Source organism: Ciona robusta, chromosome 5, assembly GCF_009617815.1.
Source record: "Ciona robusta chromosome 5, ASM961781v2".
Lineage (NCBI taxonomy): Eukaryota > Metazoa > Chordata > Ascidiacea > Phlebobranchia > Cionidae > Ciona > Ciona robusta.
Genome location: NC_143239.1, coordinates 2,557,756 through 2,573,584, shown reverse-complemented (window position 1 = coordinate 2,573,584; position 15,829 = coordinate 2,557,756). Strand labels below are relative to the sequence as shown.

At 28.3% G+C, this 15,829-nt stretch overlaps 1 protein-coding gene across 2 annotated transcripts in view; it reads right to left on the bottom strand.

The window, feature by feature from the left end:
• The window catches only part of LOC149735540 (E3 ubiquitin-protein ligase RNF123-like), a 29,720-nt gene that overhangs the window by 12,096 nt on the left and 1,795 nt on the right, over positions 1-15,829 (bottom strand). Inside the window, exons 3-26 of one of the 2 annotated variants that reach the window (XM_089878577.1) lie at positions 15,690-15,762; positions 15,211-15,287; positions 14,776-14,871; positions 14,094-14,243; positions 12,933-12,979; positions 11,827-11,955; positions 11,122-11,189; positions 10,285-10,441; positions 9,820-9,894; positions 9,269-9,346; positions 8,809-8,937; positions 7,682-7,875; positions 7,137-7,230; positions 6,771-6,831; positions 6,135-6,205; positions 5,372-5,443; positions 4,600-4,723; positions 4,101-4,202; positions 2,713-2,871; positions 2,006-2,229; positions 1,511-1,597; positions 1,174-1,281; positions 647-765; positions 232-365 (exon numbers count right to left, since the gene is read on the bottom strand). In XM_089878577.1, the coding sequence (XP_089734703.1) occupies positions 232-365; positions 647-765; positions 1,174-1,281; positions 1,511-1,597; positions 2,006-2,229; positions 2,713-2,871; positions 4,101-4,202; positions 4,600-4,723; positions 5,372-5,443; positions 6,135-6,205; positions 6,771-6,831; positions 7,137-7,230; positions 7,682-7,875; positions 8,809-8,937; positions 9,269-9,346; positions 9,820-9,894; positions 10,285-10,441; positions 11,122-11,189; positions 11,827-11,955; positions 12,933-12,979; positions 14,094-14,243; positions 14,776-14,871; positions 15,211-15,287; positions 15,690-15,762 (2,628 nt within the window). Of the gene's footprint in view, positions 1-231; positions 366-646; positions 766-1,173; positions 1,282-1,510; positions 1,598-2,005; positions 2,230-2,712; positions 2,872-4,100; positions 4,203-4,599; positions 4,724-5,371; positions 5,444-6,134; positions 6,206-6,770; positions 6,832-7,136; positions 7,241-7,681; positions 7,876-8,808; positions 8,938-9,268; positions 9,347-9,819; positions 9,895-10,284; positions 10,442-11,121; positions 11,190-11,826; positions 11,956-12,932; positions 12,980-14,093; positions 14,244-14,775; positions 14,872-15,210; positions 15,288-15,689; positions 15,763-15,829 lie in introns of both variants that reach the window. The other variant, XM_089878578.1, reaches the window with a different exon arrangement.

The following is a 15,829-nucleotide window of genomic DNA, read 5'->3' as shown; positions in this document are numbered from 1 at the left end:
ACAACTATTGTTGCCCCAATTTTAAAAGTATAAGATACTAAAGTTAAACCATGTAAAAAAGCAATATATTGTACAATATAAAATATATTGTGCATTGTAAATATGTTACCCTGAATTTTGGGAAAAAAAGAAAAACAATAAACTTATGTTAGAAAAATAGTATAATGTGGAATGCAGTATAAAAAAATTGACGAAAATGAAAACATGCTGCATTTGCATTATGTCACCTACCATTATTAACAAGCCTTGCATCACAATGGAAATTACTGAGGAAGAGAGTGAATGAGATTAATGTTGGCTTCATGTTTGGAAGTTTTTCAAAGGGTTGAGATGGTGCAAAATATTCACGAAGGCATTTGTATAATCTGTGAGTAAGTAAGGTTATGTTATTGGCAAAATCTAACAGTTAATCAAGAAAATCAGTTTTTTTTTAAATACTAACCTATTTGAATAAATAAAAGTCATAAAATATAATACTTAAAAAAAGGGTTTTACTTTAATGAAAGAAAAAGCCCTATTGTATTAACAAAAAGCCCAATTTATAATATAAAATATATACATCTAATTTTTATCAAAAAAAAAATAACTTACAGTAAAACTTCACACAAAAGAGAAATTTGCCAAAATATTATTCAGTTTAGTTTACCTTGCACCAGCTGTAAGATAAAACTCTGGCATGAAAGTAAATAAAGGTCCCTTGTCCGAAGCATTATGTGCGGTGCGTAGACAAACTTGTAACAACCACCATAAGTTACTTTGTGACTCCTGTTATTGTAGATTACATTATTTATATCAATTATTAGGATGATAGGCAAAACATGGTCTAAATACAAGGTCTCTGGTTTACTTGTCTAGAGGACTCTACATACAGAACAGAATTGTCTATTTAGTTTTACAACAGAAAGAGCATTAGACTAAATCGGTAAATTGAAATAAGACAATTTACAGGATTACAATTTACAGGAAAGATGGTATAAAATTGAGTTCTTTCCTACAAAAAAAGCGTTTACGAAAAAATTTAAGAAAAGGCTTATTATAATGCAATTAGTTAATACCCTGTAACTATTTATACCAAGCACAATGTAATTTAGAAAGAGCTTAATTAATGTACAATAACACAAAGACTTTTTACATGTACTACAATGTAAGAAAAATACATTTAGATAAACATACCGGTGAATAAACAGATGCTTTCAACCAAGCTATAGACCGACATAACTCAGTCATATGATGCAGCAACACATTGTGGGACTGAGTTAAACTTTTTCGAACCTCTTCATGCTGGGGAGGAAATAATTTAACTTAATAGCGATACCAAGTGGTAAAAAATGACTAAAAATAAAGCTATGCTATGTAGTAGTGTTTACACATTAAATTAAGTACATAAAAGACACACGCAAAACTTTCATACATATTAATACACAAATAATTTCCTAATTTCCAATATTATTACCTATGTTTTAATGATTTTAGAACAGCAAAATAGAATTGTTAGTAAGGTTTTTTTAACCTGTTTTTCTGAACATTTTTTCATTTTTGTTTCAATGTCGTTCAGTGCAGTTGCGTATTCAACTATTTTTGTTCTTGTGGAATGGATCTGGAAATACATGGAATATTATAAACGTCACCTCATAAAATTATTAATATGCAGTTGCTGTCAGGCATATTATAAAAGACAAATAAAGTTTATTATTAATATTATTAAAAGTTAAAAAGAGAGATTTAAAAAAAACATTTTATTATATCTTATAAAATAAAATATTAACAATTTTTGTTATGACCACCGTTTGGCTGCCAACAGCGATACATCGTCAAAAGACTCAAAATATTACATGCAGACATGTAATACAGATGCTTAACAAAAAATTGTTTGTCCAGGAAAATAATATTTGAATTTTATTTAATTCTAATTTATAAAAAATAATTTTACACAAATTTAATTCATGATTTATTACAAAACAATTAAAAAAACAACCATACTTTATACAAACCAGCATCCACTTGCCTTATCCATATGTGTATGAAGTATGTTGTTATACAGCAGAATGCAACCATCTGTTATTTCCATTAGTTGTGCTTTAGATGGATACCGTGAACTTTCACCATCTTCACTGAGAGATCTCTTTCTACTGACTGTAACGTGTCGTTCTCGACCCGACATTTTGTTGCTCTGACTAAGAAGGGCCCGCGCAAGACGGAGAACAGGGTTTAAAGAATCAATCTCCGAATCTGGGATGAAGAAGGAATAAAATGACAGCTTGGGAAAATTTTTGGAGTGAACTGTAAAGTAACGTTACCTAATAGACATTTTTTATTTATTCAAAAATAATTTGAGGCCATTCCATAGTCAATACCTAAAAAAAAAAATACAAAGATAGAGAATATATTAAGTAAGTTTATTTTATTCTTTTAACTGCTACAAGGCATGGCAAGACTCCAAGAGGACATAAGATTTAAGCCAAAGTTGGCCTATCAGCCAAAGATCCTATTTCCCATTTCATTTAAAAAAAAACAAAAAAAGTAGAATTTACCAAAAATCCATGCTTTTATCTCATTTGGTAATTTGTTGAATAGGAACCTAAAAAGTTGCATTCGTGGAATTTAGAAGACTTTCATGTACCACAAGTTCCTAACTGGTCCGCATTAGATACCATATGTTCAAAACCAATGGTGTGTATATACATACAACAAATTGTGCATTCAAGATCTTACCATCATCTGCTCTTGCAAATGTAGGTAATGATGAACTTGCTGCTTCATCGTGAAATAATTGTAAGATGGAGCTATGCTCACTCCATGCTGCTTCGTCATTGGTCGATCTACGACTGCCACGCCCCCGGACAACAGACACGCCCTCTTTTGCAAGTTCATCTAAAACAATATACAAATCAATTTTGAAAATGGCTCATCTAAAAACAATCATAAAAACTTATTAAAAATAAATACAATCAAATTTATTACTTTTTTTTACAGAACACAGATTGTAACAGACCTATTCCTGTACATAAAACCTATTGAATAAATTATAAGGTGTAGTTTAGATTTTTTCCTGTAAGATCCTGTATGGTATAGAATTACCTATACAAAATAATGTTTCAGGTGCAATATTACTATCAGTGTTTAGGTTTCAAACCTAAAGTTGGTTTTACACTGTTGTTAAGAGTCTATACAAACAAGCAGGGCCCAAGCATACTACATTGTTTAATAAAGTTTCCTATGTTTTATGACACTGACTGCATTTTTTACCAATTTATGCCACATTAGATTTAATTTAAAATTAAAACGTGACGTATATGACACAATTACCAAACACTTAATGGAAAAACAACAATAAATAGCAACTCATAAAATGTCATAACAACCACAAGCTTCTATGTTTAACTTCATAATGCATATGGGAATAACAGTGGTGAACAGACAATAAGAATGAATGTATATTGAATGTAACAAAGTCAGAAATCGTAATTGAAAAATTCTCATACATTCTAAAAACCTATGATTTAAATATTATATTTGATATACAGAAAAAGCTCTAATTTATTAGCTTTTAAATCTTTATTGAAATTTTTTACTAAACAGCTTATGCATTTGTTACTGTCATACATAATATAGGTTTAAAACACCTCATCTAAAAAAACTTACTATATATAACCTATTTATGGTGACCTGAATAAGGCATTTAAAGCGTAGTACGCAAAGTTTGCCAGCTAAGCTTTATTTGATGTATTTAATGATTGAAAAAAGTTATTTATTCTTGTGTAGTAGCAATGACAGTCATTATATCACAAAAGTTACACCTCATGCTAGCTTACGAGTTACTACAGAGGTCATAGGTAATTTAACAGTACTTAATTTTTTTATTTTTATTGTTTTTTTTATTAGATGTATAATTGGTAAAAGATTTCCAATACATAGTATTTTCACAATACGTAGTTTTTTCGCAATACATAGTATTTTCGCAATACGTAGTATTTTCGCAATACGTAGTATTTTCGCAATACATAGTATTTTCACAATACGTAGTTTTTTCGCAATACGTAGTTTTTTCGCAATACATAGTATTTTCACAATACGTAGTATTTTTAAGTAAAAGTTCCCACCTTTATGTTCTTGAAACAAATGAGATTTCAATCCTCCAACCCTCTGTAAGTCAAAGTAACTTACTGTCTCAGTATAAAACAACTCAACGGGTATATTTGCCTCTGCGAGAAAAAAAAAACTTTTATTAATAAATAAGTTGCTTCTGAAATTTTCTCATACAAATTGCTTAGATATTTCATTGTCAAAAATGTAATTTCAAATGTATTAATATGTAAGTAAAAAACAGCATTACTGTCTACTGTGTTAGTCAACTAAATGCTATTTTTAGTTCATTTTATTTTTGCTTACTACACAGTTAAAAGCTTTTAAAACTCCCTATTAAGTTGTGTATACATAAAGTAAGGAATATTTATTTAGTTTAAAGTTAAATTTAAAAAATTGTTTTTTTCACTTAAGTAAATTCATATTGTAAAGATTGCGATATATGATTTTATGCAACTAAAAATCAAATTTAATTTAAGGAAAAAATATTTGAAATATAGTTTCTATTTAACCCACCATCAGATGAGACGTAGTTTGCTTTGGTGGTGGACAACTCATCCCATAGTTGTTTTGTGACATCACAAAGTCTTTGCATGAATGAATGCAATACTATTGGTGGGCAGACTAAGGTATGTTCAGACTGTAAAAAATCAGTATTGTAAAAACTACTAAGAATGGATACAGGCAAACTCTGGCGTAAATGCAAGGCCCCCTAAAATGTATTGTGTTAGAAGGGTGGGGAAGCAGGCTTACAGAAAGGAAAAAATTTTAGTTTTTGACATTTATAGAAATTTAGTGTCTGTTGAGAAAATTATTATTGTGGAAACTTTATGTTTTGTTGTTTAAAGAATGGCAAACTTTTTTTTAGCTTAATATATAAAAGTGGAAATCATTATATTTTTACATAAAAAAACTTCTTTATTGTAAAATATTAATAATTGCAAATTGCAATAATAATATTCAATATATAATATATATATGAAAGGTTTCTATTAAACATTTATAACACAAAGCTGTTAATAAAATATAACTTGTCTTTTATTTTATTAAAAAAAAAAAAAATTATTACTTTTTTAAAAAATATTTATTATATAGTAGGATGGGGGAAGATGGGACACCTTTTCATTCTATTTTCTCGTACATTTTGGTAGCAAACAAAAAACATTCAAAGAATTATAAAACCTTGTCCTTGCGATACGATCAGGATATTTATATATTTCGTGCTAAAGGTGTCCCATCTTCCCCCACCCCACTATAAAACTGCAAACTACCTTTACCAGTTACTTACACGAGTAGAAGAGACGAGACTTTCTAAATATTTCCGAAAGTATTTCACGAACGCTCCATTTAGTAAATAACCCTGTGTGGATGTGATTCAAAGTTAGGAGAATTGGCTTTAGATGGTTTGAAACAACACCAATAATTACTGGTTCATATTTAGAACATGACAAAGTAGAGTTAATTACATATCGTCGCTGGAATTTTGAGAATGACAACAACATGTGTAAACTTCAGTTTAAACTTTAATCCAATGGTTTAACTCTAAGTTTGTTAAATCAAAAAAAAAATGTTTACCTCTTTTAATAAAGTTAACTATTATTACATTCAAAATGTTTTATTTTAATTAATTCTTTTAATATAAATATTTAAAACATAAAATAATTTTTAATATGGATTATATACATTTACAAATATGAATCTCTTTAAGTTTTACTAAAAATCAACTTTTCGCTTATTTTAATAAACCTGACCTATTATATTCCAATTCGTTTTGTTAAGTACCAATTTTAATGTAAATAATAAAAAAAAAATTAATTTCCAATATAAATTCAAAAAGAATTTACCTCTTTAAAGTTTGTTAAAGACTAAAAAAAACATTTTTTTGATTATCTTAATAAATCTAACCCATCATATTCCAAATCTTTTTGTAAATTATCAAATTTAATGTTAACATTAAAAAAAAAAATTTCCAATATAAATTATAAAAATTTACTTGTTTTAAACTGTGTATGTTATAGGAGAAATATTGATAAAGAAATATAATCTCTAACCTTAGGTTGTTTGCTTGAGTTACCATCCAGCAACATTAACCTCATAATCTCTCTTTGCAAATCTTTAATATCTGGGTAAAATATTGTTGTATCAGTCATTAGTGTTACAATCAACAAAAGAATTTGCATTTTCAGGTTTAGGAAATATTGTATAAAACAAAGGGACTTGTTGCATGGCTTGTTGCACTAATTAAAATGGCTTGTTGCACTAATTAAAAGCATTATATTTTTGCATACTTGAAACAATAATATTATAATGATCCAAAGTATCGACCACGGGACCACCCAACTAAGTATGACATAAGCACCGTGTTTAGGTAGATTTGTGAATTAACCATTAATAAATTACCTATGATACATTACATACCAACACTATTCTTCTAGTTAGAACTTATTGCTTAATTAAATAAATGATGTTTCCGTTAAAATTACATTGTACTGTCTGTAGGGTGTAACTGCCACGTCTTTTACCCAAAACAATATTTCTTTTACTATTTTATCACTACGCATGTTTTAACAACTGTTGTTTTACCATTACTACCCGTATTTTTGCTTTTGTAAATTTTTCCCTTTTTCGCTATGGAGAATAAAGAGACAAAATAAATTTCAATCATTCGGACAAACATTTTCACTTACCATCCATTTTTTCCTTCAGTTTTTCATAACCTCGCTCATAAGTTGCTTTTGGATCACAATCCTGTATGTTATGTCGTAATAAATAGAATACTTTTTGAATACAAAACTTTGTTCTAAAACAAAACTAAAAAGCTTTTTAAATGTTCTCCATTTTTATAGAATAGATCAAAAAATTTGAAGCAAAAATGAAAATTTGCTCGTCAATAATTAAGAATTATGTTAAGTTTACACTTGAAAATGATTACAAAATGTTGCAAATATAATATTTAATGTCAAAAAAGATATGACATTGCTGCAAAAGGGTCAGAAAAAGTATCTATAGTTCGGCCAATAGTAGAAAATGTTGCAACATAGCAAGCTACTAACCTGGCCCCAAACCATTGGTATAAGTTGACTTAAACCAGCTTCCCTATGTTTTGAAACCTGTTTAATATGAAAGAGGGATGGAATCTCTGCTTGTCTGTCAAATGTAGATACAAAGACATTAAGGAATATATAGAGTGAAATATATTTATAACTCAATTTTTATTTTTTGTAAAATGTATCTATATCTTAATTCATTTTTGTTGTGAAATAATAGCTGTTGAGTTATTTTATTGTGTTTTAAATTGATGACAGTGGTCCTGGGATGTAGACCATAATCGGCAACTAAAAATAGCAATTTCACATGAAGTAAAACCATGGTAGAGTATATGACAGTTATTTTGGACTTGTTTAGGTAATTCAAACTATGCTTTACAATTACATGTAATTAGTATGTGTAGTTAAAGCTACAGTACATTTTGTTTAAATTAATTTTTTGGTATGTACATTTGATGAAAACGCACAAAAGAAAATTATATTTCATGAAGTACATTATGCATTTATATACATGTACGCAAAAAAAAATTAAAAAAATTATTTCGACAGACCCCAAATTAAACCCATTAAAAGGATATGAGCAATGCAGTGCGAGACTTCTTCTAGTTTGAGTATGCAGATGAAGCCCAAGCACAAAGTTGAGGTAAGTCCGTTGTTCAATGAATTCCACATGTACAGGTGATGTACGATACCGACGTAACGCACCTTCGAACACATTGTTCATGCAATCCCTTACCTCACGTGCCTGTGAAGTTAATTTTATCAACAAATTTCGCAATTCGGGTCATTTAAGAATAAATTGGACAGGCCTATTTAAAATGTATTATCAAGAAATTTAAAAATTTCAGTCGTTTATAAATGAATCCGGAATTTCAAGTGTCTTATTAACAACTTTAACAATTTTAGTTGTTTTATTAAAAATTTAACATTTAAAATGTTTTAATGATTTCAGCTTTTTTATACCATTATCATCAAAAAAGTTTAAAAAAATGAGTTTTCACATATATTAACTAATACTATATATTTCCAAACAAAAAAAATGTTTTTTTATAGAAAAGTCCAACAAATTAAGTGAATATATTCATAATATCAACAGCATCGAGCGTAACATAAAATCTAACATTTATATTCTATAGGCATAATAAAACAATAAAACAAAATTAAATTTCAAATTTAACCTCAAAAATTTCCAAACGCTTTTATCCATATAAGTAATCAGATATAATATACAGTAGGGTGGGGGAAGATGGGACACCTTTAGCACATGATATCCAAATATCCTGATCGTGTTTTATATACTTAACATCGGTATATAGGAGTCGTAGAGATAAGGTTTCATAATTCTTTAAGTTTTATATACTTTCCACCAAATTGGACGAGAAAATAGAATGAAAAAGTGTCCCATCTTTGCCCACCCTACTATACATAAAATATGTAGCAATAAAACGAAAATATTACAATATTAAAATAGTTTGAACATTTTTTTTTTAAAACCAGCAAAATTTTCAAATGATTTATCCATAGAATTAATCAGTTAAACATAAAATGTGTTTCAAACAAAGAAAATAATACATAATTAAAACTAATTTGACTGTATTTCAAAGGAAACCTGACCAGATGACACACAGGTAAATAGTAATATAACCATAACATACGCTTTACAGGAAGGTGTTACTACCTCAGTATATTGCCATAAACAACTGAGCATAAAATGCAGTTGCGCAAATTTGTCATCATCTTTACTGTTGTGGTCACACAAGGAAAGTAAAAATGGAAGAAAATAAGACTCAACATTGTACATTGATTTCTGCAATAAAAATAGCATATTCTGAGATATATTGTAAAACGTTATTTTATTTGAAGGAAATAAAACAGTTATCACTTATTGTTATGAAAACTAAAGTTTATTTTACTAAATACATTTACTTTTTTTTTTACATTAAATTTTTAAAAAATATGTAAAGTTAGAAAAAAAAATAGTTTTTATTTTTTTTCAATGTGTAAAGTTAGAAAAACACATTTTTTAGTTTATTTATATTTATTTTTAACTTTTCCTTTAAATGGTGTACTTTTAACTCCATACAAACATGATAGTTTCTATTTTAATACCAAAAGTATACAAATATATATATATTTACCAGTGTAGGTCCAAGTCTTTGCATTATATGAGCTAGCATAGTATGAACAGTAACTTGGTCCAATTCAGAATATCGTTTCTGTTATATAAGTATAATTGATTAAGCTTTTTTTTGTATTATATTAAATTGCATCTGATAATGCATCTTGAAAAGAGGCTAATTAATTATTTAATCAGACTTTAATGTATTGGTAAATCAATAATTAGTTTTGTATACAAAACAACATACAAGTGTAATGTATCAGATTTTTCATATAATTAAACTGTATACAGATATAAGATATAATGTAAATGTGAATACATGTACAAAAAAAAATAATAAATGATAATTAATTACTCAATCAGTATTTAATGTATTGGTAAATTGAAAAAAATAATAAATAAATAAGTGTTATGTATTAGGAATTGCTAATAATTAAAACAAACTGTATAAGATGAATATATGTATAACATAAAATTTTAATAAAGTATAATTTATTATTCTATGAGTGTTTAATGTATTGGAAATTCAATAAATTTAAGTTTTATTGATTATACTATGTTGTATATTACCTCGTTTACAATTGAATTCAATGATTTTAAGCTATGAGTAAGGTATTCAGCTTCATGGGAATCTGGAGGTGGGGCCTGTTTTATATAAAGTAGAGAAAATCAAAATGTTATGCAGCTAAAATGGTATCTTATAGTGATAGTAAACTATACAAAGCTGTACAATATTTTAACTATCGCAAATATTTTATAAATAATGAATTTAATAGTTGAATTGTAAAATAAAAATGACATTGTAACTTGTAAAAGATAAGTGTCTCATAAAAAAATCATTGACTGTTTATGTACAAAAAAATATATTTCCCTAATAACTAACATTATTCGTCTCTCTTAGAAAAAAAAATATTCTTGATAATACTGCTTAGATGTACAACAAGAATTTTTTTTCCCCAGTTTACAATAACATAACATATTCTTTGCAACAAGAAACAGAAATTGTTTGCAAAAAGAGATATAGACAAAACATACCTGTAAAGTTTTGTATCCTGCAACGGGATATTTTAGTGGTCGATGTCCAAAGTTACAATATGCCACCTCTTTAAATGCAAGACTTAAACCAGGGAAGTAAGCAATACCAGGACCTGTTGGTATGTTGTTGAATGCTACTCCCATGTCAACCCCATTCCTAGTAAACAAAATATGTGTTTATAATAAATGGAGATGAAAATGTGACAAAAATGTGGTATAGTTACACAAAACGGATTAATATGTTTTTGGTGAATGAATGTAACTTACTTTATACTCGCCTGGCCGAAAAAGGATGGTCGTTATAACACTGTGTTCTGTTTCATACACCTCGTGCTAGCTCACGAGTTACCTTGTATGCTACTTTAGGGTAACTTTTTTTTTGATTTTTTTAAGTATGGCTGATAATTTGGACAACCCATTAGTGAACACTGGGTTGAAGCAATTGCAGTTTGCCCAAGGACACATTTGCCCACAATAGTAGCAGTGACAAGCCTTAAACCAAGTGCATTAGGTTTAATAGTAAACTATATATGACATTCATATGCATTTATCCTGCTGTTTGATGTATTATTTGATTACCATCACATGCACTTTAACAAATTCAATTAGATTAAAACCATAAGGTAAAAGCTTTGTGCATTAGCTTTATGAAACTAATCTACATTCTCACAAGGTATACGCTATATAATCAAGAACGTTGATTATTGACTGTGTTTTATTTTATTATGAAACAAAATAAATTATATAAAAAAAATGCGAAAGCATTTGATTTTCCAGTTTTTTAAGGAAAAACATCACCTAACATAAAGAATTTATAAAAAAAACAAGTTTTCTTACAATGCAAATGAGGCAACTCTGTTGTCAAGATCCAACATACAAGTGACCACATCATCAACTTCCCATGACTAAATCACAAAACAATATTACCAACAAAACATAACATAAACTAGAACAGAGAACCTCTAATACTAACTACTTAAAATTTTTAACATTATTTTGTTAACACTACTAAATTGTTAAAAAATTTCAAAACTTTTAGACCATTTTTTTCTTTATAGGCTCTTATGTAGACTCAATACTTACGGTCCCCTTTAACAATGAATTAGGGTTTGGTTTGCCAAGTTTTTGTTTGTTATCTTATTTACCAATTCAAACTAGGCATGACTAAACGACCATGAGTAGAGGTATTCTTATGGCCTCTAGTACACAACATATGATATACTTCCAGCCAATTGAGAAATGGTGTTCTGAACTATTATTTATAGTTATGTACAATATATATAGTAAGGTGGGGGTAGATAAGACACATTTTCATTCTATTTGCTCGTTCCATTTGGTAGTAAACAAAGAACATTCAAAGAATTATAAAACTGTATCTTCACGACTCTCATAGACCGTTGTTAATTGTTTAAAACACGATCAGGATACTTGGATATTATGTGCTAAATGTACCCCATCTTCCCCCATCCCATTATATTATATTATATATATATTAAATTGTTGTCTATATATATATTAAATTGTTGTCTAAAAAAATTTCACCTTGCCGTATTTTGTGCTGATTCTTGCGTTCCACTTAGCTTTCCTATACCCATCAAAAGCATAAGATTCCTTTGTATCACCAACCCCTTCTTCCCTTGAGAACTTACATTGCAACGTACACCACCCAACCTGGTAGATAAAAAGAAAATATTATTAAAAATATTTAGATATTGTTGAGATAGTCTGATGTGGAAAACTTGGAATACAAGGTAACTGATATTTTTTTATAACTGGAACATTAGAAGCAATTATAAAAGTTTACAAATAAAAACATTGAAGAATTTATAGCAGTCTTGACCTTTTTACAACGCTGCTAAAAATGAAACATAATTTAATAGCAAAACTGCAACAACCTAATTTCGGAAACTACAATTTAGATAACTGTTTGTAAGCAAATAGTCAAACAATCTGACATTTACAATAACAGTAAAAAGGCTTTGCGAAAACTAAAATTACTAAACAAATGAATCAAAAAGGGGTCGCCACCAAGGAATTGACAAATATAATTGCCTGCCTCAGCTTGTTAATTACTAAGTACTTCATGTAAAGTCCAGTTAATCTAAATAAATAAGAATTCTACTGTAAATAAAAACAGAAACATTAAATGACACAAAAGAAGCAATTAGATAGAGCAATAAAAACAGCTTATAATTTCAAACTAACAAGACTTAAATTCACCGCATAAATAAATTATGGCTTTACGTTATTGGGGCAATTTAGAGTTATGTAGGTCAATATAGACTTGTTATATGTTTGGGTATTTCAATCATATAAATAGCAAGAAACATTGCTGACAAGCTCATGAATAATAGATGCAAGAATATTGTCACAGCAAATCCTGTACTTAAAAACACAACTGCTTTATGAATTTTGTGAAGTCATGTTTATTTTGTAGGAAGGTTAAAAGGAGAATTTTTACCACCAAACATTAATTTTTGTTAGTTTTGAACTAGTTCTAACAAGTTTTAATGTGGCAAAGCAAATCCTATATTAAAAATAACACAACTGCTTTATGGCTTTTGTTATATTATGTTTATGTTCATTTTGTAAGAAGAATAAAATGAGCAACTTTTCACCACCTTACAGTAATGCTTTTATTATTTTACCTGCATAAGACCGGCAGTTCCAAGGAGAACTTCATAAATCCATTTTCCTGTAGGTTAAAATGGTGATTTATTAGTAAAAGGTTCACAACTATTTATACTTTTAGTAAATTGAAATACATCAATGTGTCATTTGTTATTTCTAATTGTAAATATATCAGTCTATAAACTTCTTACGGCAATAGTTCTTGGAATTTTCTCTTTGCAGCACATTTAGAAATGTTTAATGGATTTTCGATACACGAGTGCCATAGATATTTACTATTTAGTAACAATGTTTGTTAAAGTTGTTGTATTTATTGAACGAAAAATTATTCAGAATAAAAAGAGAGGAATTTAACTACATCACATTTCATCATTTAATTAAAACGCTCTGGACTGTACTTTTTGAGCTTCAACCATGTTTTGAAGTCTTTTGAAAAATATTTATTTATTTAGGTATTAATTTATTGATGTATTTATTAAAACAAAAAATCATGTAACACCAAAACAACACCCAGAAGGTTGCAAGTTGCAACATTATAAACCAATGTTAAAAAGCATTGACAGCATAGAAGCATGTACTTCAGTTCGGCCGCCATTCCTTAGTATACACGTAATACCATACCGAATGGAGGTTATATGCTAATGCTATACATTCAAATTTTCCAATGGGGATTTGGATTATTCGTCCTGTCATATACACAAGCTGTTTTACATTCCCAAACAGTTATTGATTTTATATAAAGCTACATCATGTACAGATATATTATGTAACATATGAATCAATATGATTATGAAATATTAGGGGTCTTTTGCTTATTGCTGGGACTACTGCTACTACCAATTCTGGCTCTATTAAAAAGTCTTAATGTTACACACCCTAGTCTTATTAAATACTAAATAAGCCACATTACATCCAGTAGACCCGGTATATATACATATATATATACTGTTTTAGTGTTTTATAAACATAAATACATCAGAAGTGTTTGAAATACACTATGTTATAACACTATGTTATATGCTGCTAAATTTTGAAATTAAGTAATATTTATTATTTATGGTTATAAACATGGTAAGAAATTTAAACTAAAAATTTATAAAACTAAAAAGAAAAAAAACGAAGTCTCCTTAACCCCCAACACCAAATTCTAGTCTTAGGAAAATATTCTAGGGTGTCACCTTTATAAACACAATGTGAAGCTTTGACAGATTGAAAGTTGGTGTTCCCTATAACAGCAAGATTATCACCAGGTACAGTATCAAGGGGGTGACTTTGTAAACCAACATCACACGTCAAGCCCAATCTTCCATCAACTGAACTTGTGGATGCTAAAAAATTTAAAAACAAATAAAATGTTATGAAAAAACATTAGAGTAAACAAATTTTTGTGAGATTTTTTTGCCCTAAATATAAGAAAGAAATTAGTAGAAGAAATGTCTATTTGTTTAAATTTCTTTTACTAAATATGTAAACATATTAAAGCCTAAGGTATTATTATAATTATATAAATAGAAGTCTTGTATAATATAACTAGTTTTTTAAACCAGACAACCCAATTTATATATTTTCTTTTGCCTGATAGCAAAAGCAACACAATGAAATACAATTGTCTTGTTTAATTTAACACAAGTATTTTTTACCAGGCTTGTTTTATTGACCGTCATTTTGTCACTACATCAATCCTGTTTTTGGTTATTTTCTATTTTTTTAAACTGTGCTACCGTAATCACAGGGACATCAAACAAGTCAAACTTATTGTTAAGATGGAATTACAAAATATTTTGTCATTAAAAATCTGTATATATACTTAAGTACAGAATCTGTGCACATATTTAAAAATCATTTTTAGTTGATATTTACCTTCAGCAGCAGATGGTGTGTGGACAAACTTTTGTTTAAAGACTTTCATATAAGCAGGTTTATGATGGGATGAACTTGGTGCGTTCATTCGTGATCCTTGGATACAAATATAGCAAAGTAAAAAAATAATAACAAAAATCTTTAGATATGATCCTTAGATAAAAAATATAGCAAGATAAAAAAATATTCCTAACAAACAAATTTATTATATAAAAACTTATATAGCTCAATGCAATTGGTTTTAGAATATTATTTACCAAAAACTCACTAAATTAATCGTTTATGTTTTCTATGATGTAGTCTAAGGTTTCTACCTTCTGTTTTATGTATTTGTAATATGTTTCCAAATAATACGTTTTTTTTATGTTTCCCTGTTTATCAGGAACATTTCTTATGCTTTCTATGAAACAAACATAGAGATCTGAACACAAATACCTGCAGCTCCACCTTGTGTAGAAAGTACACGACTGACGTGATTTTCCAAATTCATAAAACTGATTTGACTTCTGCTTCTATTTGGATTAATGTTAATTATTAAAGGTTAAATCATGAAGTAGATTTTTAAAAATTTAACACGACTTAACTATAACAGATAAAGTCATAAAAAAAATGAGCCGTTGTGAATAAATTGTTCATTATAATATATTTATCCTTTTTAAAACAAGGCAGGTTTTGTAGATTTTTGGGGGAAACAAATAACAGTGATATAGATAAGCATATATATAAACTGGGACATTCGCAATAATCTAGCAGTAAAAAGAGATTGACCAGTGGTTTAGTACCTATATGTCAATGGGATACTGTATATCCTGTTTGCTTGTCTGTTTTAACGTAAAACATAATGTGTTGAGTCTGTTGACCACTATCATACTCTATGCCAACTTATATACACATATATGGATACTTTATTTTACCTTTCTGGGCTCATGTTTTCCTTTTTAGAAGGAAACACAACGTTGAAAATTTCGTTTAATGTTTCTGGTGAACCTAAAAAATTGAGTTCAAATTTTAAAGCCACAATGTGTTAACTTACAGACACCTAATATGGTAACAT